The 21737-nt window shown below is 32.1% G+C and overlaps 1 protein-coding gene across 1 annotated transcript; it reads left to right on the top strand.

Moving 5' to 3' along the window:
* The first annotated feature begins 5354 nt into the window (after window positions 1–5354).
* LOC134686564 (uncharacterized) lies at window positions 5355–15058 on the top strand. The gene is made up of 4 exons (XM_063546235.1): window positions 5355–5382; window positions 8003–8233; window positions 11695–11912; window positions 14824–15058. The coding sequence occupies exons 1-4, from the start codon at window positions 5355–5357 to the stop codon at window positions 15040–15042; spliced, it is 696 nt and encodes a 231-aa protein (XP_063402305.1). The 3' UTR covers window positions 15043–15058.
* The last annotated feature ends 6679 nt before the right edge of the window (window positions 15059–21737 follow it).

Genomic DNA, 21737 nt, shown 5'->3' with positions numbered 1-21737 from the left:
ACAATATTCCATGTCTGAAAATCATAATTTTAAGAGATTTGAAATAGAAAAACTTTCAAAATGCTGAAAATGTAACGGTAATAACCAAAAATCTGTAGTACCTAAATTTCAAGTACAAATTAAGTACTGTAAAATACATGTACCTAAATATTACAATACTTTTAAAGAAATGAAATAGTACTGAATATTAAAAGGTAAATTTCCAGTACTACAGATTTTTAGTACAGAAATAGTACCTATGCAAAAGTAGCTGTGTATCATTGATGATTTTTCAAAACTTAAAGTAGATATAGGGAATTATCTTAGTAACCACACCTTGGGGTGTCGCTTGAAAAGAATTCATCTTCAAAGCGGAACGTGCAGTTATGTGGTCCGTGCACCGAGTTGTTTTTCCAGGTCAACCATTTAGAATCTTCATAAAATGAACCAGAAAAGTCCAACAGTAGCGTTTGCAAAAATATTCTTCTTCAAAACGAAAATAACACTCAATTAATTTCGTGCTCTAACACTTATTTCAGTTTAGAACAGAATGGACAATTCATTTAAGTTATCAGTATATGGCGATGGATTTGTTGCACCACACGAATTAATACCAGTAAGTATAGAATAAATATGCACATTGAAAATGAAGTTTTATTAAAAGGTTCATACATGTCTAAAAGCAAGTCATATCTTTTTTAAGGCATGATATACATTTATTGAACAACATCGAAATACAACAGATTTGTACAACCTAGAAACATTTTCAGAAGGTTAGAATGAAACAGCAAAATTAGACTGAAACAAGCTATTTTCTGTTAAGTTGCTCAAGCTTTTTTACACTGCGTAGACATTCAACACACAAACATATTTTTATAATTTCTTAAATATTATTTTCTTCAAAGATGCATTCCTTATCGTTATAAAGGCAACAATAGTATACCGCTGTTCAAAAGTCATAAATCGATTCAGAGAAAACAAATCCGGGTTACAAACTTAAACCGAGGGAAACACATCAACTATATGAAGAAAACAACAGAACAACAGAACAACAGAAACACAGATCTGCAACAAACGCCAACATACATAGAAACGGACTATTTGATAACAACTGCCATACTCCTGACTTGGTACAGGACATTTTTAGAACAAATGATGGGTTGAACTTAATTTTATGGCTAGCCACATCTCCCGCTTATATGGTAATGTTAAAAATTCCACTAAAATGACAACATTACGTGACAGGAATATAGTGCAAACAAACGCAAAAACACTCAGCACATATAAATACATAAATAAATAATAAAAAAAGACAATTACAACATGTAAACCGCAGAACAACAACGGACATCTCCCATGAGTTAACGACAGCACAGAACACCACAAACTGTACGTCACATACACAGATAAACGCCACAAAAAGTGACGTATCGTTGTGACGTATATATAAATCATGAAATTCATACAAATATATGGAACGAGATCTAAAATAATTCACAAATATTTTCACAATACTATCATGATTATAACGGTCTTGAAAGGTTATTTTAAATTAATGCTGTGACGACGTCATAATTATTTGGACTAATAGTCCAGTCAATCTAGCATAAATTTGACCCTTACCCGAATTTAATTGCAACAGCAGATTTTAAGTTTAAATCATAAGCATTATACCCCAAATCTAAACAGAAAAAAGTCCTATAAAATCTAACTTGGGGAAGACTAAAAAAATCACCATTTAAATTTTCCTATGGAGATTTGCATTGAAAAGGGAGATAACAGGATTCAAACCATAAATGTTAAGACATAACACATAAACTCCAACCGTTCTTACAAAAGCAGACATAACTGGTTTTTTTTTTACGTTCTGTTATAATACAACTGGAAAACATTAAACAGGTAAACAGGTAAGTAAGAAATAACTATAACTTCTCCCCATCGAATTCCGAACGTAAAATTCAATGACCAGTCTAAATTGAAATTAGTGTTAAGAGTAAATTTTATTATGAAGAAAAGGATACATTGTTTTTTAAAATTATTTATTGTAAAACTACCATATAATCTTAACCAAAAGTTTTTCTAGAAATATTAAAACCTTTATACTCTGCATTTTCAAAGTTTCCAATACCAAATAAGAGTGTTTGAAGAATAAGAAATATCGGACTTCAAAGGCGAACATAAGTCTTGACAAAATACGTGAAATTCCCAATATTTAGAAATCAATGCATTACATTTTTATATACGAATACATAGCAAAATAGTTATGTAAAACGATATCAAAAATATCCGATGATATATATGATAACGCAATTACACATTTACAAATATTTTGTCGTCGGGCATTACTGAAAAACATATTCTTTTGTCGAAAGGCATTTCTGATGCAGTTAAATCCATACTGTGAATGTTATTACTATTTATTAACTCGTGAATCTTAACTCTTTTTTTTTTTATCTCCTTTAGTCTCTCCAAAACGAAGACCAGCACCAATCCGACCAAACTACAAACGGCTATTCACACACGAGTCTGTTTGCACAATCCCGATATCAAATAGACATGACCAAAGAGGTTAGTAAATTTCGTCAACTGATAGTTGTCACCTATATTCTGGTATAACCCTTAACGGGTTCAGCAATAAAATTGGTGAAATAATGTATGACTTCCGAACATGACTTGTTACAAAGAATAAAACCAAAAAATAGGTTGAGATCGAACGGTTTGTCTAAAGAAATTATTTTTTAGTATGACGTCATGGTAGAGAAATAAAACTTAAGTATGACGTCATGGTAGAGAAATAAAACTTAAGTATGACGTCATGGTAGAGAAATAAAACTTAAGTATGACGTCATGGTAGAGAAATAAAACATAATTCTTAATTGTCATTTAATGAAATTGCTAGGCTAAACCTTACAAACTATAATCAGTTGCAATTGATAAACAGTTCTGAAGTCAGGTTCTTTAATTACAGGTTATAATAACCATTCGCCTTTTCTCTCAAACGATTTGAAGTCTAAACTATTTTTCAAGCTCTTTCCGATACAAAGTCTTAGAAAGTGAACAGATTTTCTGCAAATATGCGATCTTAATTCACAAAGTGAAAAAAATACCACTGTCGAGGCACATCGTTAGTTAAAATAATGTAAAGGATTAACAGATCCCTCCCCATCCTCTAAGTGACGATTTAGTAAGATTTAGACTCTTTATACAACAATGGTCCGATCAAATTTAATTGGCATAATAGAGGGACGAAAGATACCAGAGGGACAGTCAAACTCATAGATCGGAAATAAACTTACAACACCATACTAAAAAATAAAAAGACAAACAGACAAATAATAGTACACCATATAGAAAACCAAAGACTAAGCAACACGAACCCCACCAAGTTTTAATGTGTCATTTGTTTTGATTTTCAGAGTGACAGGGATTTCGTAAAACTTGCGATGCAAACGAGCGGTATGTATACATTTTCTTTTGTTCCTTCATAAAAAAAGAGCTAAGAATGTATCAGTCAGTTCATGTTATTAAAATCTCTATGTTAAAAACCATTAGGTTTCCTTTGTAAGCATATCTTTAAAATTTCATGAAAAAAACACACTGTCGAAGCACATGATCAGGTAGCAAAATAAAAAATAATTTTCAGACCTCATCCTTTTTAAGTGAAGATTTTGTGAGACTCTTTATACAACGAATGTCCGATCAAAATAAATTGCCATAAGTGTTAATGATTCATTTTTGGTTTTATGTTTATTTACAGAGAACGTGATACGTATTGCCATTTATGGGTATGTAAACATTTTCATGAGATAAAACATAAGTATGTTACTGGTTATTGAATTTTGATCTAAATTGGTTGTTTTAATCTTAACAGTATTTGAAAAGATTGAATAACAAATGATTCAATCGTGCTCAGTTCAAACTTATCCTCTATGGTAAATTCAGTAAACGTACTTTTCAAAAAGAAATTTTAATATCAATAAAATGTGATATGAGTGCTGGTGTTGCCAATGGCAATGACTTAATGAGATAACACTCAACCACCAAAGTAACAATTTATTTAACAGGTTGAGAACAACACCCTTATCCCCAAAATAAGGGATATCACTTAAATGTTAGACTGTCCCTCAGATAAGGGTTAATATTGCTATTGTAGAGAGGAAAAACAGAAAAACTTACTTTTTAACCTTCGCTATATTTGAAACTTTAAAAAAAGGGATAAACGTATACTAATAATAAAGAAGATATACGTCCAGGAATATAAAATAAAAGTTTTGGACTAAGAAGTGCTTTTTTTACAATATTATCCTCGTTTAAACTTATTAACATGGTGGGGTACCCCAACCTGTTTTAAGTAAACAATTATATTCCAAATATATATAACAAAACGATAAACAAACACCTATGAATATGGATCACACCAAAAAACGACAAATACTGTTAGTCTGAATAACAGATGCTTTAAATAATAAGAGATCGATAAAACTTCCACGGGCAGTATTGCAGTTGAAAGCAACACATCTCCTTCCATGTCCTTTATTCTAACAACGAAAATCGACAAGATTTTTGTAATGAATCCTTCTTGGTGTTTATGATATGAAATATGTGTTGATACTCGAAACAGATTAAAGGGTCGCGATTTGACGTTGACTCAAACATTCTTGCAAATGATTTATATTTTTTTACAATGTTAACCAAAAAAAAACATGCGCAGAAAACAAATATTTTCATCCAGGATTTTGAAAAAAAGTATGTAGGCGGGCCCGTCCAACATGAAATTAGTTTTGTTCGGTCTTATAATTTAATTCCAAATTCCGTTTTTATCCGGAGTCAAATATGACAAAAACGTTGATTATGTCACAGTCACATGAAAAAAGTATGCCTTGAGCTTATAGACAAAATGCATCAGCCTTACATCCATAATTAAATTATTTTGAATTATTTCAAATTTAGTAATACTGGAGTCTTCAAGGGAGTTAGCTTCTCAGTTTCAAAATAATTAATTTTTCAAAACACTAGCATATATTGATAGAGGATTGATAAAGAAATCAAAAGAACAAAAAACAATATATAGGTCACCGTGCTTGTTTCGAGATATTAGCCATTGACATTTTGGCGGGAACATGTTCACTCTTGCCTTTTCATAGCTTAAAAACTATTAAAAGACATAACATTTTATAAGACTTAAACAGACAGTTTATTATCATACATATAAAAGAATTATAAAATAAAAATGGGGGTCACCTAAATTTGTTTAGGCATTTAAATGGATGAAATCAGAGAATTCCGAAAATCTGACCAAAATTTCAAAACATGACAAGCGAGCTATATTAGGAATCGTTTAAATCGAAAAAATTACCCAACAGTAGTCAATATTAATGGCCTTGGTAAACAGTTGTCTCCAAGGTAAGCATAATCATATCCGTATGTTCATATTGAAAACAATCTGATCAAAATATTTGTTTAGAACAAGAAGGCGGCAATTTAAGTTAACTCTTCATAAGATATTTTATTCATATATACGGGTATATTCAGTCCACCTAGATTTTAGTATTCACAAGCATGAGATAGATACAAACAAAATTAATCTTATCGATCCGGACGTCATATATTGTTGCCATTTCTTTGGCGGTTTCTTTAGCCCTGGCATGTAGATTTTATGTAAATAGATCGTTTTCAATTTTGTAAAGCATTGGTTTCTATGGACAATACTATTCCAATGAAAGCTTATCAATAACTTGTGCTGTTTTTGGAACTTGAATTCTGAGTTTTTCTGTAGTTTGTAATTGTTTCTAGCTATATGTTTTATTCATGAGATATAATTCGAAATCTAGAATATGTTTATTTTCAGCCCAGTAAGAGTGGGGAAATCAATTTGTTTTGCAGACCCACATTGTCAAGAAAAAGAATGTAAGTTATCTGTTACAAATATGAATGTAAACTGTGATTCACACGAATCTTTCATTTAACTAATGACGCTTCGGTTCGTGGATGTGTGCACAGTGCTTGTCACTTGAAAAAAAATCAAACTAATATATATATAAAAAGAAGATGTGGTATGATTGCCAATGAGACAACTATCTACAGAAGACCAAAATGACACAAACATTAACAACTATAGGTCACCATACGGCCTTCAACAAAGCAAAGCCCAAACCGCACAGTCAGCTATAAAAGGCCCCGATAAGACAATGTAAAACAATTCAAACGAGAAAACTAACGGCCTTATTTATGTAAAGAAATGAACGAAAAACAAATATGTAACACATATACAAACGACAACCACTGAATTACAGGCTCCTGACTTGGGACAGGCACATTCATAATAATGTGGCGGGGTTAAACATGATAGCGGGATCCAAACCCTCCTCCTAACCTGGGACAGTGGCATAACAGTACAACATAAGAAACGAACTATGAAAATCAGTTGATTTAGCTCATCAGATAGACAAAAATAAAAATGGTCGTGTTAGTTAGTGGGCGTGTCTGTTAGGTTTTTTTTTTTTTTATCTATTGTAGTCATAGCTTTGTCAGTTTATTTTCTACATATGAGTTTGGATGACCTTTTGGTATCGTTCTTTTATGTTAATGTAGTGTATGACAAGAACTTTGTTTTTTGTTATTGCAATCCTATAAGAGGCGGAACATATGTTGCTTAACAAGACATTAGGGAATTTAGAATTGGAAATATTTATACATTTGAGGATGGTAATATTTTTTTTTAGACTTATGATAACTTTTTTTTGTTCCTATTGTAAATGTGTTTCTGTTTAGAAATCAGCTGGTTTTTTTTTCTAAGTTGTAATAATGATAATACTTATCATGAAGTCACTTTATAAACATTGTACACCTCAATATACCACTCCTTGGTTTGATTTTTACTGCGACAATTTCTTAATTCGTAACTTGCAATTTCTAAATTTGTAAAACGTAATTTCTTAGTTGTAGCATGTATTGTTTCCTTCCGTTACATGAACTTCTACATTTTTTGATTTGTGAAATGTAATTTTTAATGTGTATACACAAAATTTCTGAATTTGTTAACGTATTTTCTTCGTTCGTTACATAAATTTCTACATTTCTAACTTAGTTTTAGTCACGTTTTGTGAGATGTGTCTGTGTAATTGTTACCGTTGCCCCCCAATGAGCAGTTCCATTTCTAAAGAAAAATTACAAGTTACAAATCAACATGTTACAAATCAAGAAGTCTGACAGGTCTAGAAGTTTTACAAATCTAGAATGAAATAGTGTGTCAACTCGCAAACCTTTGCAAACTCGTACTCAATATTTACCAACTCGTTTTTCTACTAACTCACACCCAATATTTAACTGCACGGTACCCTATCTGTCGTTAAAGACCATACATTGACCTTTTATTCGACGTTTTCCCGATATTTCTTTAAATGTATTGTCAATATGTCACATCCTTTGGATCCTCCCTTATTTATTGGATACCTAAAATAAATAAATGTCCGTGCAAACACCAAAAATTGTTGGAGAGTTCTATGTGCTCGGAGAAAACTCTTTTTAAATAATCAATATCAGTTTTGGTAACAATTAAAGCTGAGCTTTAAATTTATTGCCAATCAGAATCTAAACAATTTTAAAGATATTAAAGTATTTCCTTCGTCTTTCAATATTATTTAATCATTTGACTGTTCTACCTTTTAGGCATGTATTTTTCATTCCAATGTGTGTTTTCATGGCTGTGTGTATAAGAAAGACTATTCGTTTTCGTTATTCAGCTATTTGAATTTTCGTTTGGTCGTTATTGATTAAGCAAGCTATTCCAATTTTGACTTTTCAATTCATTATCATTCCTAAGGATATGAGGTTTTTTTTTGTATTGTTCCCATCGACGTCATATACTCAGCATGAAAATTCACTACGGAGAAAATTATAAAAACATATTTCAATGTGTGACATTTAAAGTTTTACTTGGCTGATATACAAATGAAAACCACAAAAAAGGATGAAAATCAAAATGTGTTAATCTTATTATTGAAACATTTGTTTAACATTTCAGACACCAAGAGGCAGACTTTAAATCACAAAAAGTCCATAGACTATATTTTGAGTCAGAATCAGGATGTGTTTCCTAACAAAAATGTACCCATTCCATACCTAAGAACTGAGGAGCCTATGTCAGAACAAGAAAGAATTGTGGATATGAAGTGTGACGACTTTTTTCAAAGTTTGCTCTTCACTGTTCCTGGTGCAAATATTTGGAATCTTAAGCAGCGAATTGCACAAAAAGGTAAGTTGCAAGAAATAGATATATTTGATTTTCCTTGTATTTGGATGTTTTGTTTTGCAATATACAACTGTGTTGATATATGCTGTATTTTATTGATAGTTTAAAAGTTATATTTAAGTCTTAGTTTTTATCAAAAAAAATATGAAGATCTTTTTATATTATCTTATAAATGAAGATATTCTATCTTGAAATGATTTGAAAAGAAGTTTCTAAACAAATATATTAACGAGCTGCTGTCCTCCTTTTAGTTCAATTTTCTTATATATTCTATTCAAATAAGACTTAGGATACTATCTTTTCCTAGATATTAACACAGATGGATGACTTCAAACTAGAATCCCGTCATTGTGTTATTGTTCTACGATTTTTTTTTGTCTTCTTGTGCTTCATATTTACTGGTGTGCTTCGTCTATATGCCTATTTATTTTTCTTTGATACATACGACGGGGCTCTGTACATGTACATCCCGTCATTTTTATTAATATTCTTTTTGTATTCTTGTGTGTTTTATTTTTGCTGATTTACTTTGTCTGTATGTCTTTTTGTGTTTCTTTGATACAGATGACGTGGCTCTGTACTTGTATTGTTTTATATTTTTGTCTTTGATTTTTGATAATATGCTTTGTCAATATTCCTTTTTGTGCTTCATTGTTGGATATTTGTTTGTATTTAGAGTGATTAAGGTAATAATACCATGTTGACCGCAGTACCCTATTTTTGACAATTATGTCTGTTTGTTTAGTTCACACATCATTGCAAATATAATTGAATTTGATGCGACTGTCAAAAAAGTGAGAGTTTAGCTAGTTATAAAGCCAGGTTAACATTTACATTGTATCTTATATCAAATGTATTCCTTCAGTGTATGTTCCCTCTTGTTAAAATATCTTTTGAATGAGTTAAGCCATTTAAATTGATATTTTATAGTATCGCTCATATTTATAGATCATGCGACTCAATCATTCTTTGTTTGTTACCTTGATATGTCTTTTTAAATAGAGTTATGAATTTGAATTTCGGTTGCCTTTACTTGCTAGCTTTGCAAGTGTTCTTTTGTGGTAAGTTTTTCTTTTGCAAGGTTATCGTGCTGTCGATTTAACGTTATTCTTTTTACTGTTTGTGCTGTTACATTACTGTCAGATGTTAGGGGAATGAAATGATAACCCCGTAACCTTTTCGTTAACTTTACCTAAAAATTACGAACGACAGCGAAAGATACCAGAGGGAAATTAAAACTCATATGTCACCAATGTACAGATAACACCATTGCTAAAAACGAAAAGACCATTAGACAAACAATTGTACACAAAACACAACATAGAAAACTAAAGCTTAAAGTAGATAAGTTTTTTAAGTTCATTTGTCAATATTTAAGAAGTATGCATTATGTACATACTCACTTACATGAAAAATGTGTTGTTATCCCCGCAGATAAAGCCCCAAAAAACATCGTTTTTGTGTGTAAAACTCATTCCGGGTATATTAACTGCTTGGTAAACGAATTTGGTATTAACAATTCACTTGGAAACTCAACATATACCCTCACGACACTTCATCTTTTATATAAGCTTTGGATTTCAATTATATTGGCCACGAGCATCACTGCGCATCTGGTGCAGGAAATTGGTACCGTTAATGTTATTACTACAAATGGGTCGATCCCTCTGCTGGTGGACTGTTAGTCCCCGAGGGTATCACCAGCCCAGTAGCCAGTACTTCGGTACTGGCATGAAAATACGGATTCTTTGTGTTATTAAAATTTGCTGTAACAAAATGTAAGAAATCCTGGATAATCATAGGTCTGTTCTATGTTCCTTTGGAATTTCAACCAAAGACGAAGAACTGGATCGTCCATCACTGTATTGGATACCTAAACTACATAAGTGTCCTTACAAACAACGGTATATTGCAGGGTCTTCCAAGTGCTCAACGAACCCTCTTTCTAAAGTATTAACATCTAATTTATTAGCAATCACCGACGGGCTTCACAGTTAATGTGAAACTGCCTATTTTAGAGTTCGCGTGAATAAGATGTAGAGACTAAAATATTCCAAAGATCTTTTATATTGTAAAAGTATGAAAACATTTTAATTTTCTACACTTTACACTTACACAAGTATTCTACATTCCAAACTAAAAGACAAATTGAAAGAGTTGGTATTGCTTTGTTTCATAAAAAAGAATGGTCAACGTAGATACAAGTATCTCGTGTAAGGGAGTGATAAATCCTACTTTGTAAAGGATCGCTATGATTCAAACAAAAATGATCTGAAACTGACATTATCTGCTGGTCAATATTTTCGTAATGATATCTTTGCAAAATGAGCTGTTTAAGGTCGTACTTTGACCTATAATTGTAAACTTTTTAGTTCACCTTGCTCGAAGTGCAAAGTGAGCTTTTCTCGTCACTGAGCGTCCGTCGTCCGTTTCTGTCGTCCGTTGTCCGTCACCATTGTCTTTATTCGTGGTCGTCTTCCATCGTCGTCGTCATAGTTAACTTTTGCAATACTCTTCTACTTTGAACCACTAAACTAAATCTTTCCAAACTAGGCCACAATTTTGACTAGGTTATATAGTTTCCAATGACCCCGCCAACCAACCAAGACACGGCATGACTAAATAGAACATAGGGATAAAACGCAAGTTTTCTTTATTATTTTGAAATCCGTTATAAATAGACAAAGTCAGACAAAGAATTGTTTGTTTACATCAAAATTGTCAGACAATTTCTTATAGTAGTAATTGCTCTGATGAAGATTCGCCGTTTTTTCATGTTGCCTATTATTTTTTAAGTGAAAAATTATCAGCAACTCAAGTTCTACAAATAAGTCTGATGGTAAAATTCGACTACTTTTTATAGTAATTGCCCTTTGATGAATATTTTAATTATTGTTTTCGTCTTTATTTTATATTTTTACAATGATAATAGATAGATAGAGACTGAAATAAGCCAAAATGATCCTGTTTATTAGAGCATTGTCCTTTAATGATGAATTTTCCACGATTTGTCTTAATTAAGAAGATAAATGGACACTTTATATCAAAATAATTATCAGCAAGCGGGATCTACTTACAAGTTAAATTCTGCAAATATAGTCAGTACACTGTCACTCTATAAAAAAAGTATTTGCCTTTAAATGAGTATCATTTATATCCCTCTTGTGTTTTGAAGAAAAACTTAAAAAGATAGAGAAAAACGAAATCGACTGGATGATCAGTTTTACAAGATCAACAAAACAGAGGATACAAATTATATTCACGTCACCAAAGTTGGAGACTAACCTTTGTTAAATATGCACATGGACCAAGGTGAGCGACGCTTGGTCTTTACAAGCCACTAGTTATACATTGTGACTTAGATGAATAGTGGTATCATTGTCACTTAAACCACATCGTCTTATCTATGTAATCGAAACATCTACATGATATAGAATTCCTTTTAGTGTCATTATTTTTTATAGATTGGTTCATGTGCGTACGAACCAAGAGAGACGGAATAAATGAAATCAAGTTTAAGAAAATGGACCAAAATATGAAAACAGTCTCTTACAGATCTGGAACACCAAAGGAACGCGTCGAATCAATAATGACAGATTGTGATGAAGTGGGCAGGTTTAACAGTCCCCGATATTCCATTATATCAACGGTAGAAATTTTGGTAATGCAAAGAAATACACAGGTAAAGTATAGATAAAGGTATTATCGCTGCCTTTTCTATCGATTATTATTTTGCAATAGAAATATAATTCATTATTTTTTCAGACATAAAGTTCAGTTTTACAAATATTTAAGAGGAAATTCCGTCTAATTGAGAGAGATTTTTTTTCGAAATGATTTATGTTTTTTTTTTAAATTTTGGGGCTCTTTATAGCTTGCTGCTCGGTGTGAGTCAAGGCTCATTGTAGAAGGCCGTACCTTGACCTATAATGGTTTACTTTTATGAATTGTTATTTGGATGGAGAGTTGTCTCATTGGCACTCATACCACATCTTCTTATATCTATTATATATCCTTCTATTCATGGAATCGTTACATCAAGTGAAGGGAGCATCCGCTCTGGGCAAGGAAAAAAACAAGCCCCTATGTAATCACTGGAATAGATTAAATCATGATATAATAAAAACTTGTTTTAGGTATTTATTTTAAATCCTTTATAGCTCACCTGGCCCGAAGGGCCAACTGAGCTTTTCTCACCACTTGGCGTCCATCGTCCGTCGTCGTCCGTCGTCGTCCGTCGTCGTCGTCGTCGTCGTTAACGATTTACATTTTGAACTTCTCCTAGAGAACCACTGAATGGAATGGAACCAAACATGGCATGAATGTTCCTTATTGTGTGCTGACCAAGTGTTGTTACTTTGTAGCCGATCCATCATCCAAGATGGCCGCCAGCGGGGGACTTAGTTTAACATAGGACCCTATGGGAAATGCATACACATGACTTTTTCTAGAGAACTACTGAATGGAATGAAACCAAACATGGCATGAATTTTACTTATGAAGTGCTGACCAAGTGTTGTTACTTTGTAGCCGATCCATCATCCAAGATGGCCGCCAGCGGGGGACTTAGTTTAACATAGGACCATATGGGAAATGCATACAAATGACTTCTTCTAGAGAACCACTGAATGGAATGGAACCAAACATGGCATGAATGTTCCTTATAAGGTGCTGACTAAGTGTTGTTACTTTGTAGCCGATCCATCATCAAAGATGGCTGCCAGCGGGGGACTTAGTTTAACATAGGACCATATGGGAAATGCATACAAATGACTTCTTCTAGAGAACCACTGAATGGAATGAAACCAAACATAGCATGAATGTTCCTTATGAGGTGCTGACCAAGTGTCGTGACTTTGTAGCCGATACATCATCCAAGATGGCCGCCAGCGGGGGACTTATTTTAACAAAGGACCCTAAGGGAAATGCATATAAATGTCTTCTTCTAGAGAACCAATGCATGGAATGAAACCAAACATAGCATGAATGTTTCTTATGTGGTGCTGACCAAGTGTTGGTACTTTGTAGCTTATCCATCATCCAATCTGGCCGCCAGCAGGGGACTTAGTTTTACATAGGGCCATAAGGGAAATACATACAAATGTTTTCTTTTACTGAATGGATTGAAACCAAACATAGCATGAATGTTCCTAATGAGATGCCGACCAAGTGTTGTTACTTTGCGCCAATCCAACTACCTAGATGGTCGCCATAGGGGGGACTTAGTTTAACATAGGACCCTATGGGAAATACATACACATTTCTTCTTTTAGAGAACCACTGAATTGAATGCAACCAAACATAGCATAAATGTTCCTCTCCTTATGAGGTTCTGGCCAAGTGTTGTTAATTTGAAGCCAAATTTTATCTCTTTTTTTTTTATGAATTCTTAATTTTCAGGTTATAACAGGTGAGCGATACAGGCTCTTGAGAGCCTCTAGTTTTAATACCATGGTGTAATATCAACATATTTAAATAATCATGAACAGCTTTATATTACCCCTTATATATCCTCGACGAATATTAATCTGCTTTTTAACGTTATGGGTTTTAGTAATTTATTGCATTCATAATTAATAATATAACATACAAATAAATGATAATATCTGGGTTTTTTTGGGGCTGATTACAAGAATTTGACAAGTGTTTGCCCCTGATATCATAAAAATTGTACCATGAAGTCCATATCTTAGTTTGATATTGTTTGATAGTTATAACTATTTACACCACTTGGTCGATGCCACTGCTGTTGGACGTTTAGTTCCCAAGGGTATGACCAGCCGAGTAGTCAACATTGCAGTGTTGACATGAATATCAATAATGTGGTCATTTTTATAAATTTCCTGTTTACAAAACTTTTTTTCGAAAACCTAAGGATTATCTTATCCCAGGCATAGATAACCTTAGCCGGATTTGGCAAAACTTTTTGGAATTTTGGATCATCAATGCTCTACAACTTTTACTTGTTCGGCTTTATAAATATTTTGATTTGAGCGTCAGTGATGAGTCTTATGTAGACGAAAATTATAATCCTGGTACCTTTGATAACTATTTACACCACTGGGTCGATGCCACAGCTGGTGGACGTTTCGTCCCCGAGGGTATCACCAGCCCAGTAGTCAACATTGCAGTGTTGACATGAATATCAATAATGTGGTCATTTTTATAAATTTCCTCCCCTTTTGCATGTATTTTTGATTCAATTATTACAATTTGTGATCTACATCATTATTTTAATGAAACTATAACCACTGTCTGTTTTGCAGCAGTAAATACATATTGAGCATACACAATGTTGTGTACAGCAGTAAAAGATCATGCATATCCTTTAGTTCACATGTATTTAACATTATTGGGTCGAAAGACTGTACAAAAAAAAACAAGAAGCAAGCCACGTGTTGGTGTGATTTATTTATTTGCCTTCCATTCTTTCGTTTTTTTAGCTCTCCTGGATGTATTAAAAACGCGTGACGTGTGCATTTGTGTTATTTTTTTTATCCGATAATTGATTTTAATATCTTTCATTATGGACTCAAATTATTGCAGATGGCATTTAATGTAATTGAGAATGGTAATATATTTTATGCTTTTAGTCTGGAAAAGCGTTGATGAAAGTGAATGGTGGATTATTGAAGCAGAACTATCGATATCTGACCAATGCGACGAAATGTCAGCTGTGTATTGACAAAAATAAAGCAGTAAATTGGTGTAATACCTGTGGAAAGAATATTTGTAGCTTTTGCAAGCTCTTCCACCAAAAGGTATGGGATGTTATGAATCATGACATTCTTCCATTGCGTGAAATATACTGATTTATTAAAATCAAAAGAACATCTATGAAACATGTGAAGAGAATGAATGAAAAACAGCATGTCTTACAATTGTGATAATAGATAACTTAAATATAAATGTTTTTAAAAAATATGTATACATTAGATATACTTGTAGTAAAGTCTCATTTCAAAACATACTATTTAAATAGAACGATGATGTTTCAAGTTTAAAATATAAAGTTAACATTCACTAGAATATTAAAATCAAAAGAAATATAGACCACAAACAAGAAGCTATAAAAACCAAATAGTTTCAAATGGTTTGAACGAAAATGTGTACAAAAATAGAATGTTTATTATAAATGATAACCTAATTCATATGTTTAAAGATATGGTTGTAACAACACCCAGTGAACTCTTAGTATTTTAAAATATTTCAGAAGGTCTCATTTGGAACTTCATGTATTATTTACAGTAAGCGTTTTGCAAAAGTATGATTTTTTTTAATAATAGGATATTCTTATCCAAGGCAGAAAACCCAAGCCGTATTATTCAAAAAAATTTCGAATTTTTGGATCTCAGTGCTTTACAACTTTGTACTCGGTTTGGATTTCTAACTTTTTTCATCTGAAGGTCACTGGTTAGTCTTGTGGGGACGAAAGCCACGTCCGGCGTATTAAATTTTAAACCTGGTATCTTTTGTTAGCTATTATTCGTGTGTTTCTCTGTCATATATGTTCATCCATTTATGTGTGTAGTCCTGTCAAGTAATATTGTCATTTAAAAGTTATAACTTACGTTGCCATAAAAACGGGAGTTCAACCCACACCATTTATTCTTGAAATGTGAGGAAAACGGCCATTTTTATTTTATAGTTCGTTTGTGTTTTATTAAATTATATTTAATTTTGTACGATTAATTACGTTTGAAGTTGGATTCATAACAAACTGGACATATATATATTACAGTTAATTGCTATTAATAAGTATTACAATATGCATTTTGTTTTAATGAATTATCAGTATTTAGTTTTAATATAATCTTAAAGCAATCCTAATTCTAGCTCACTTTTAAATTATAGTTTTTCATAGTTATCAAAAGTACCAGGATTCATGTGTGACGTCATGCTGTTTCTAAATTTTATAAGTTCAAATGTAGCATAACGTTTGCCTTTTCGCCATCGTATGTGACGTCATTTTTTTAATTGCGTTAACGCCTGGACTGATTCCGATGTGTCTATGCTGTATTGAAATTGGCATCATGTATTCGGGTTTAGTTTTCTGTAATAAGTTAATACTTTAGTTTCATTATGAATATATCTTTCACATTCATTTGTTGAAATTTACTGTTTGCAATAGCATGAATCGTTCTATATAATAGTGTTCTTATCCCGGGCATATTACAATGCCGTATTTAGCAAAACCTTTTCAACTTTTGATCTTCAGTGCTGTACAACTTTGTACTTTTTTCACTTTCGATCTTGTATATCTGGGCGTTATGTATTCGGGTTTAGTTTTCTGTAATCAGTTTTCTGTAATTAGTTTTTACTTCAGTTTCATTATGTATATCTCTTTCATATTCATTTGTTAAAATTTACTGTTTGCAATAGTGTGAATTGTTTTATATAATATGAATGTTCTTATCCTGGGCATACAAACAATGCCGTATTTGGCAAAACCTTTTCAACTTTTGATCTTCAGTGCTGTACAATTTTGTATTTTTTTCGTCACTGGTGAGTCTCGTGTGGACTAGACGCGTTTTTGGCGTATTGCATTTTAAACCTGATGCTTTTTGTTATCTATTAATCATGCTTTTCTTTGTCTAATATGTTCTGCTTTTTATTTGTATTGTAGTCCTGTAATATTTTGTTTTCATTTCAATGTTATATTTAACTGTGCCATTAAAGTGCGAGGTTTGGCATGCCTTAAAACCAGGTTCAACCCACCACTTTTATTCCCCTTTAAAAGTGTCCTGTACCAAGTCAGGAAGATGGTCATTGTTATAATATTGGTCGTTTCTGTTTTCTCTTATTTTTGAGATAAGACGTGGCACGGTCTATCCCATATTTATGTATTTGGTTTTGATGTTATATTTGTTATTCTCGTGGTGTATTGTCTGTTGCTTGGTCCGTTTCTGTGTGCTGTTGCGTTTCTATGTTGTGTCGTTGTTCTCCTCTTATATTTAATGCGTTTCCCTCGGTTTTGGTTTGTTGCCCCGATTTTGTTTTTTGTCCATGGATTTATGAGTTTTGAACAGCGGTATACTACTGTTGCCTTTATTTTACATGTTAATGTTGTGTTTTTGTTGTGTCGTAGTTTCCCTCTTTATATTTGATGCGTTTCCGTCAAATTTATTTCGTATCCCGGATTTGTTTTTTCCTCAATCGAATTATGAATTTTCAAACAGCGGTACTACTGTTGCCTTTATTTGTAAGTTAGTAAACTACGATTTTTCACGACTGGGTGAGTTAAAGAAGAATAATCTAAATATCAGTCCACAAGAAAACAACAACATGTGAAATGATTAAATGTAGGTAACATTGTAAAAAAGACAAATATCTGAATTTTCTTCAAGTATTTTGATGATTTTTCAAACATTTATTCTCTCTTGGCTAGTATAATTCTTTTATGTTGATACATATATCGGTTAAATGTACTGTTGTCTACTGGTATTTGTTAGTTTTATTTTCTGTCGTTAATATACATTTATTTTGAAAATAACCTTTTATACAATGGCAAACCGAAACACATTCATAGACATACATATTTAATATATTATCATGTTGCATGAACTTTTAGACTCTGGGCAACTCAGTAATGATAGTTATTTTGAATTATCATCTGGCTGTTCATACTGGGGATAAAATTACAATGTGTAACATCAGTTCACTTTTACCTGGAGTTCGTTCCTCTTAAATTAAGTTGATTTGGTTAGGACACATATCGGTGAATTAAAATAGTAGATCAATTTCACTTTCTAACAAACACTTTACACCAAACTGTGTATTGTAATTATAAGCATGAGCAGGAAATTCGATAACTTATTATTTGTTAATATACGCTTTTAACGAGCGTGGGAACTTGTGAAATACTTGCCTTTATGAAACAAATTCTTGTTTTTTTTTTAAAATCTAATCTCAGTACAACTTTATTGATAACATGGGAAGATAAAGTACTGACAAGGTCACTAAATAGCGATTGCTCTTCTTGTGTTGTATTGTATTAACACTAATTCTATGTTTGTCATGCTCAGTTATTATTGTGAAAATAATTCTTGTATATCAATAGTCTCAATGTATTCAATAAACTAGTTTTATAATACAATAATTTGCTTTTTTTCCGAACTAAGTCTTTACAATGTCAATGAGCTATTGCGCGGGTTTGATATATGAATAATTATAATCGAATGCGAATCACGAAATAGGGCGATGACAGAGATGGTTATGTTCAAATTTTCTAGAATAAAACAAAACACGAGCCTTCTCAGAGGTTTTCTGATTATGTCATGACTTGACCGCTATATTGGTGATCATTGGATTATCAGACCAAATAGTTCATGTATAGTTGATCTCTAGTTTTAATGATTATGTGATTATATCGGCAAATAATTGGTGACTATTTCATTACTTGGACATTCTTTTCGACGTTAAAATTTAAATGTTTTACAAATAAGGGGAAACATTGGTTATTTTCTTGAGTGATAAAATTATAATCAATGAAAAGTAAAATCACTAAAAAACTAAACTCCTAGGAAAATTCAAAATAAAAGTCCATAATCAAATGGAAAAATCAAATGATAAAACACATCAAACGTATTTACTACAACTATCACATTCCTGACTTAGTACAAATGTAGAAAATTGTGGATTGAACCTGATTTTTAGCGCTTAACTTCTCACTTGCATGACAGTCGCATCAAATTCCATTATGTTTACAACGATGCGTGAACAAGACCGGCAATAAAGGTAAAATTATCAAAATATTGGTACAGCAATCACCACCGTATCCCAATAAAAAACAAAACCAAACAAAACCAAACACACTTTTAACAAGGAAGCGCAAAAAGCACATATCAAATTTAACAACCACATTCTTTGCTTTCTTATATATGTATTTTAACTCAACCCATAAAGGTTGCTATATTTGAAATCCTGTGACTGAATGGCTAGGTTCACATCAACTCTAGTCAAGAGTCACGTGTTTGACGTCGGAATGTAATTGTCACACAGGAAGTGATATAGAATAATTTTGTCGTTCAAAGTATTGTCAAAATTATGATATAACAAAAACATAATGCCGGGATGTGTAAAGGTACAGAGACACGTCATATGTGCCAAAAAAAAATCACACGTACAAAGCACACTAGCAAATTGATGAAAATTAAAATCATAGATTCGGGTACTGAGATGACTGCGTATGTCAAATTTGATATATAAAAGTTTTAGAAATGAAGCGGAGGAATCCGTATCTATTGTTACTTTAAATTCTAGTTCTATGGGATATATTAATGGAACCAAATCAGAAGAGTTCGGATTGTCACAGGAAAGAACATCATCAATATATCTGAGAGTGAAACTAAATAATATGCTTTCTTTGATATTCTTGCTTTTGACAAGAGTCGGAAGGAACTCCGTTTCATATGAAAGTAATAAGAGCTCGATAAGGAGATGGGCGCAGTTCGTTCCAATAGGAATGCCGAAAATTTGTGGAAAGTCTTTCTCAAAATTTAACAAATATATTGTCGATACTAAACTCCAGCATACTGATCACTTGTTCCTCTGAGTAGAATGTTTTACATCAGACAAATAAAAATATTTGAAAAACGTTTGAATAAAATAAACACTTTCAATAAAAAAAACTTTAAAAAAGTGCTGCTTTTGAATTAATAATTCCCAGTTGCAATTATCTAATGTGGGTTGTTTGTCAATCTATTTGAAAAAAAACCCTCTGTTTTGTCTTTCCAGTTAGTTTCGGATTTTATGCCTTTTATTTCCGTTGACTAATTGAACCGGCTTTTAACAAACTCCGGCGATGAGGAGCATAAAGACCAAATAATAAAAACGACGCAACTAGGGTCATTTGTTTATTTGAAAATAAACACGTGGTAATATCCAACACAATATTTTGATTTTCACATTTACCAAAATGGTTTTATATTATCAATGAACATTACGCAGCGACATTTCATGAGGGTCCATGTTTTTTTAAGGGACCAACGTACCGAAAGCGAGATTTATATATATATTTTTTTTTACAGGAACAGTAATCCGCCTCTCAATAAGCCTTTATCAGTACCAGACGACAATAATCTTCTAAAGACAGAAAGCTTCATTTACATCTATTTCAATTCATATGACATATTCTACACTAAATGATAGGTTATATGTCTTTGTTATAAAATAAGATAAAGATAAAAAGATGCAAACGAGATTCAGGGCTCATTTAAATTCATAAGTTGTAAAAGAAAACGAAAGTCGATAAGAGAATGAAAACAAAAGATTGATCAACCCGAAACCCAACAAAAACTGATATAACCCCAGAAGCGTTTAACTGGTTAGCAGATCCTGCTACACTTGGGTCACTCGTCGCGTTGCTCATACACATTTTTTTCTTGCTATTGATAAATAAACTTGTTAACAGTGCTTTTAATTGTATGATATTCATGAAATATTAATTCTTATTTTGTTTCTGACTATTTCTTTAGATGTTTTTGATTTAATATTTTTCTTGTAATAAAAATGTTGCCGAAACTTTAAACCTGTTTTAAGTTTTGATTTTTAAACAGTTGTTGAGAACTTTCAAAAATTAAATTGCCTCCACAATAATGTTTAAACAGGAATAAAACCCTTCAATCAAATATTGATATATTCTATGCTTGAATAAATGCAATAACAATCTTATTTATAAAACTGAGTTATTTATAAATTTGATTTGATGCAAAGATTATTTGATGCATTTAGATTCTACTTTTCCAAAATATTTAAAAGTAGTATCAGAGATGGTTTTTTCGTGTCGGGATTATCCTAAACTATATTTAAAAACAGGTTTTAAGCATTCTATTTATGATGATCGCAAGTCATGAAAGTCTGATAAAAGTAAAAGGGCATCCATCATTCTGATATGTCAAGTTCATTTAATACTTTAAAAATCAATGACAGGTTTCTTTTTCTATCAGGTTTAAAGGTAATATGGTAATGAAATGTTCATTTCATGCATATTTACGTTGATCGTGATTGTTATTAATTTCCAGTCGCAATTTTATGTTATAGATAAAAACACGAAGTGGGTGCTTTATTTCATATGATAGTGTAGATAAAAAAAAAAGGGGGGAAATATACCCGAGGGATATTCAAACCCATAGATCAAAAATAAACTGACAACGGCTTGGCTTAAACAAAACAAAAACAATGGTTAGTTAACTACTTCATTTTTTCTAGTAATAATGCGAGCGTCATATTGTGATAGTCAGTTGGTATTGGTGAGTGGATTACGACAGGGGTAAGGGTCCGTTATGTTAGTTCATGTTAAAGTAAATTGGTTCAGCCTCAATAAATGAAAAGGACGTAACATATGTATAAGTGCGATTAGCAAATAAGTTGATAATTCTAAAATATCCGAATCACATCTTTACTTGTATACTTGTTTTGTGAAGAAAAAAATAACTTTATTTTTAAGTTCTGCTTCTGTCAAGCTTTTCGAATACAATAAAGTATAATTTATTTATTTATGCTACCT

This window comes from Mytilus trossulus, chromosome 10 (assembly GCF_036588685.1).
Source record: "Mytilus trossulus isolate FHL-02 chromosome 10, PNRI_Mtr1.1.1.hap1, whole genome shotgun sequence".
Lineage (NCBI taxonomy): Eukaryota > Metazoa > Mollusca > Bivalvia > Mytilida > Mytilidae > Mytilus > Mytilus trossulus.
Note: the sequence above shows the minus strand (reverse complement) of the source record. Positions and strands in the feature narration are given on the sequence as shown.

What these genes read in the sequence shown, in the direction of transcription:
- LOC134686564 (XM_063546235.1), top strand. Translation starts at nt 5,355, where the DNA reads ATGGCCTTGGTAAACAGTTGTCTCCAAG. An exon ending in GGTAAACAGTTGTCTCCAAG is followed by an intron (nt 5,383 to 8,002) that starts GTAAGCATAATC and finishes TTAACATTTCAG; the next exon opens with ACACCAAGAGGCAGACTTTA. An exon ending in GCAGCGAATTGCACAAAAAG is followed by an intron (nt 8,234 to 11,694) that starts GTAAGTTGCAAG and finishes TATTTTTTATAG; the next exon opens with ATTGGTTCATGTGCGTACGA.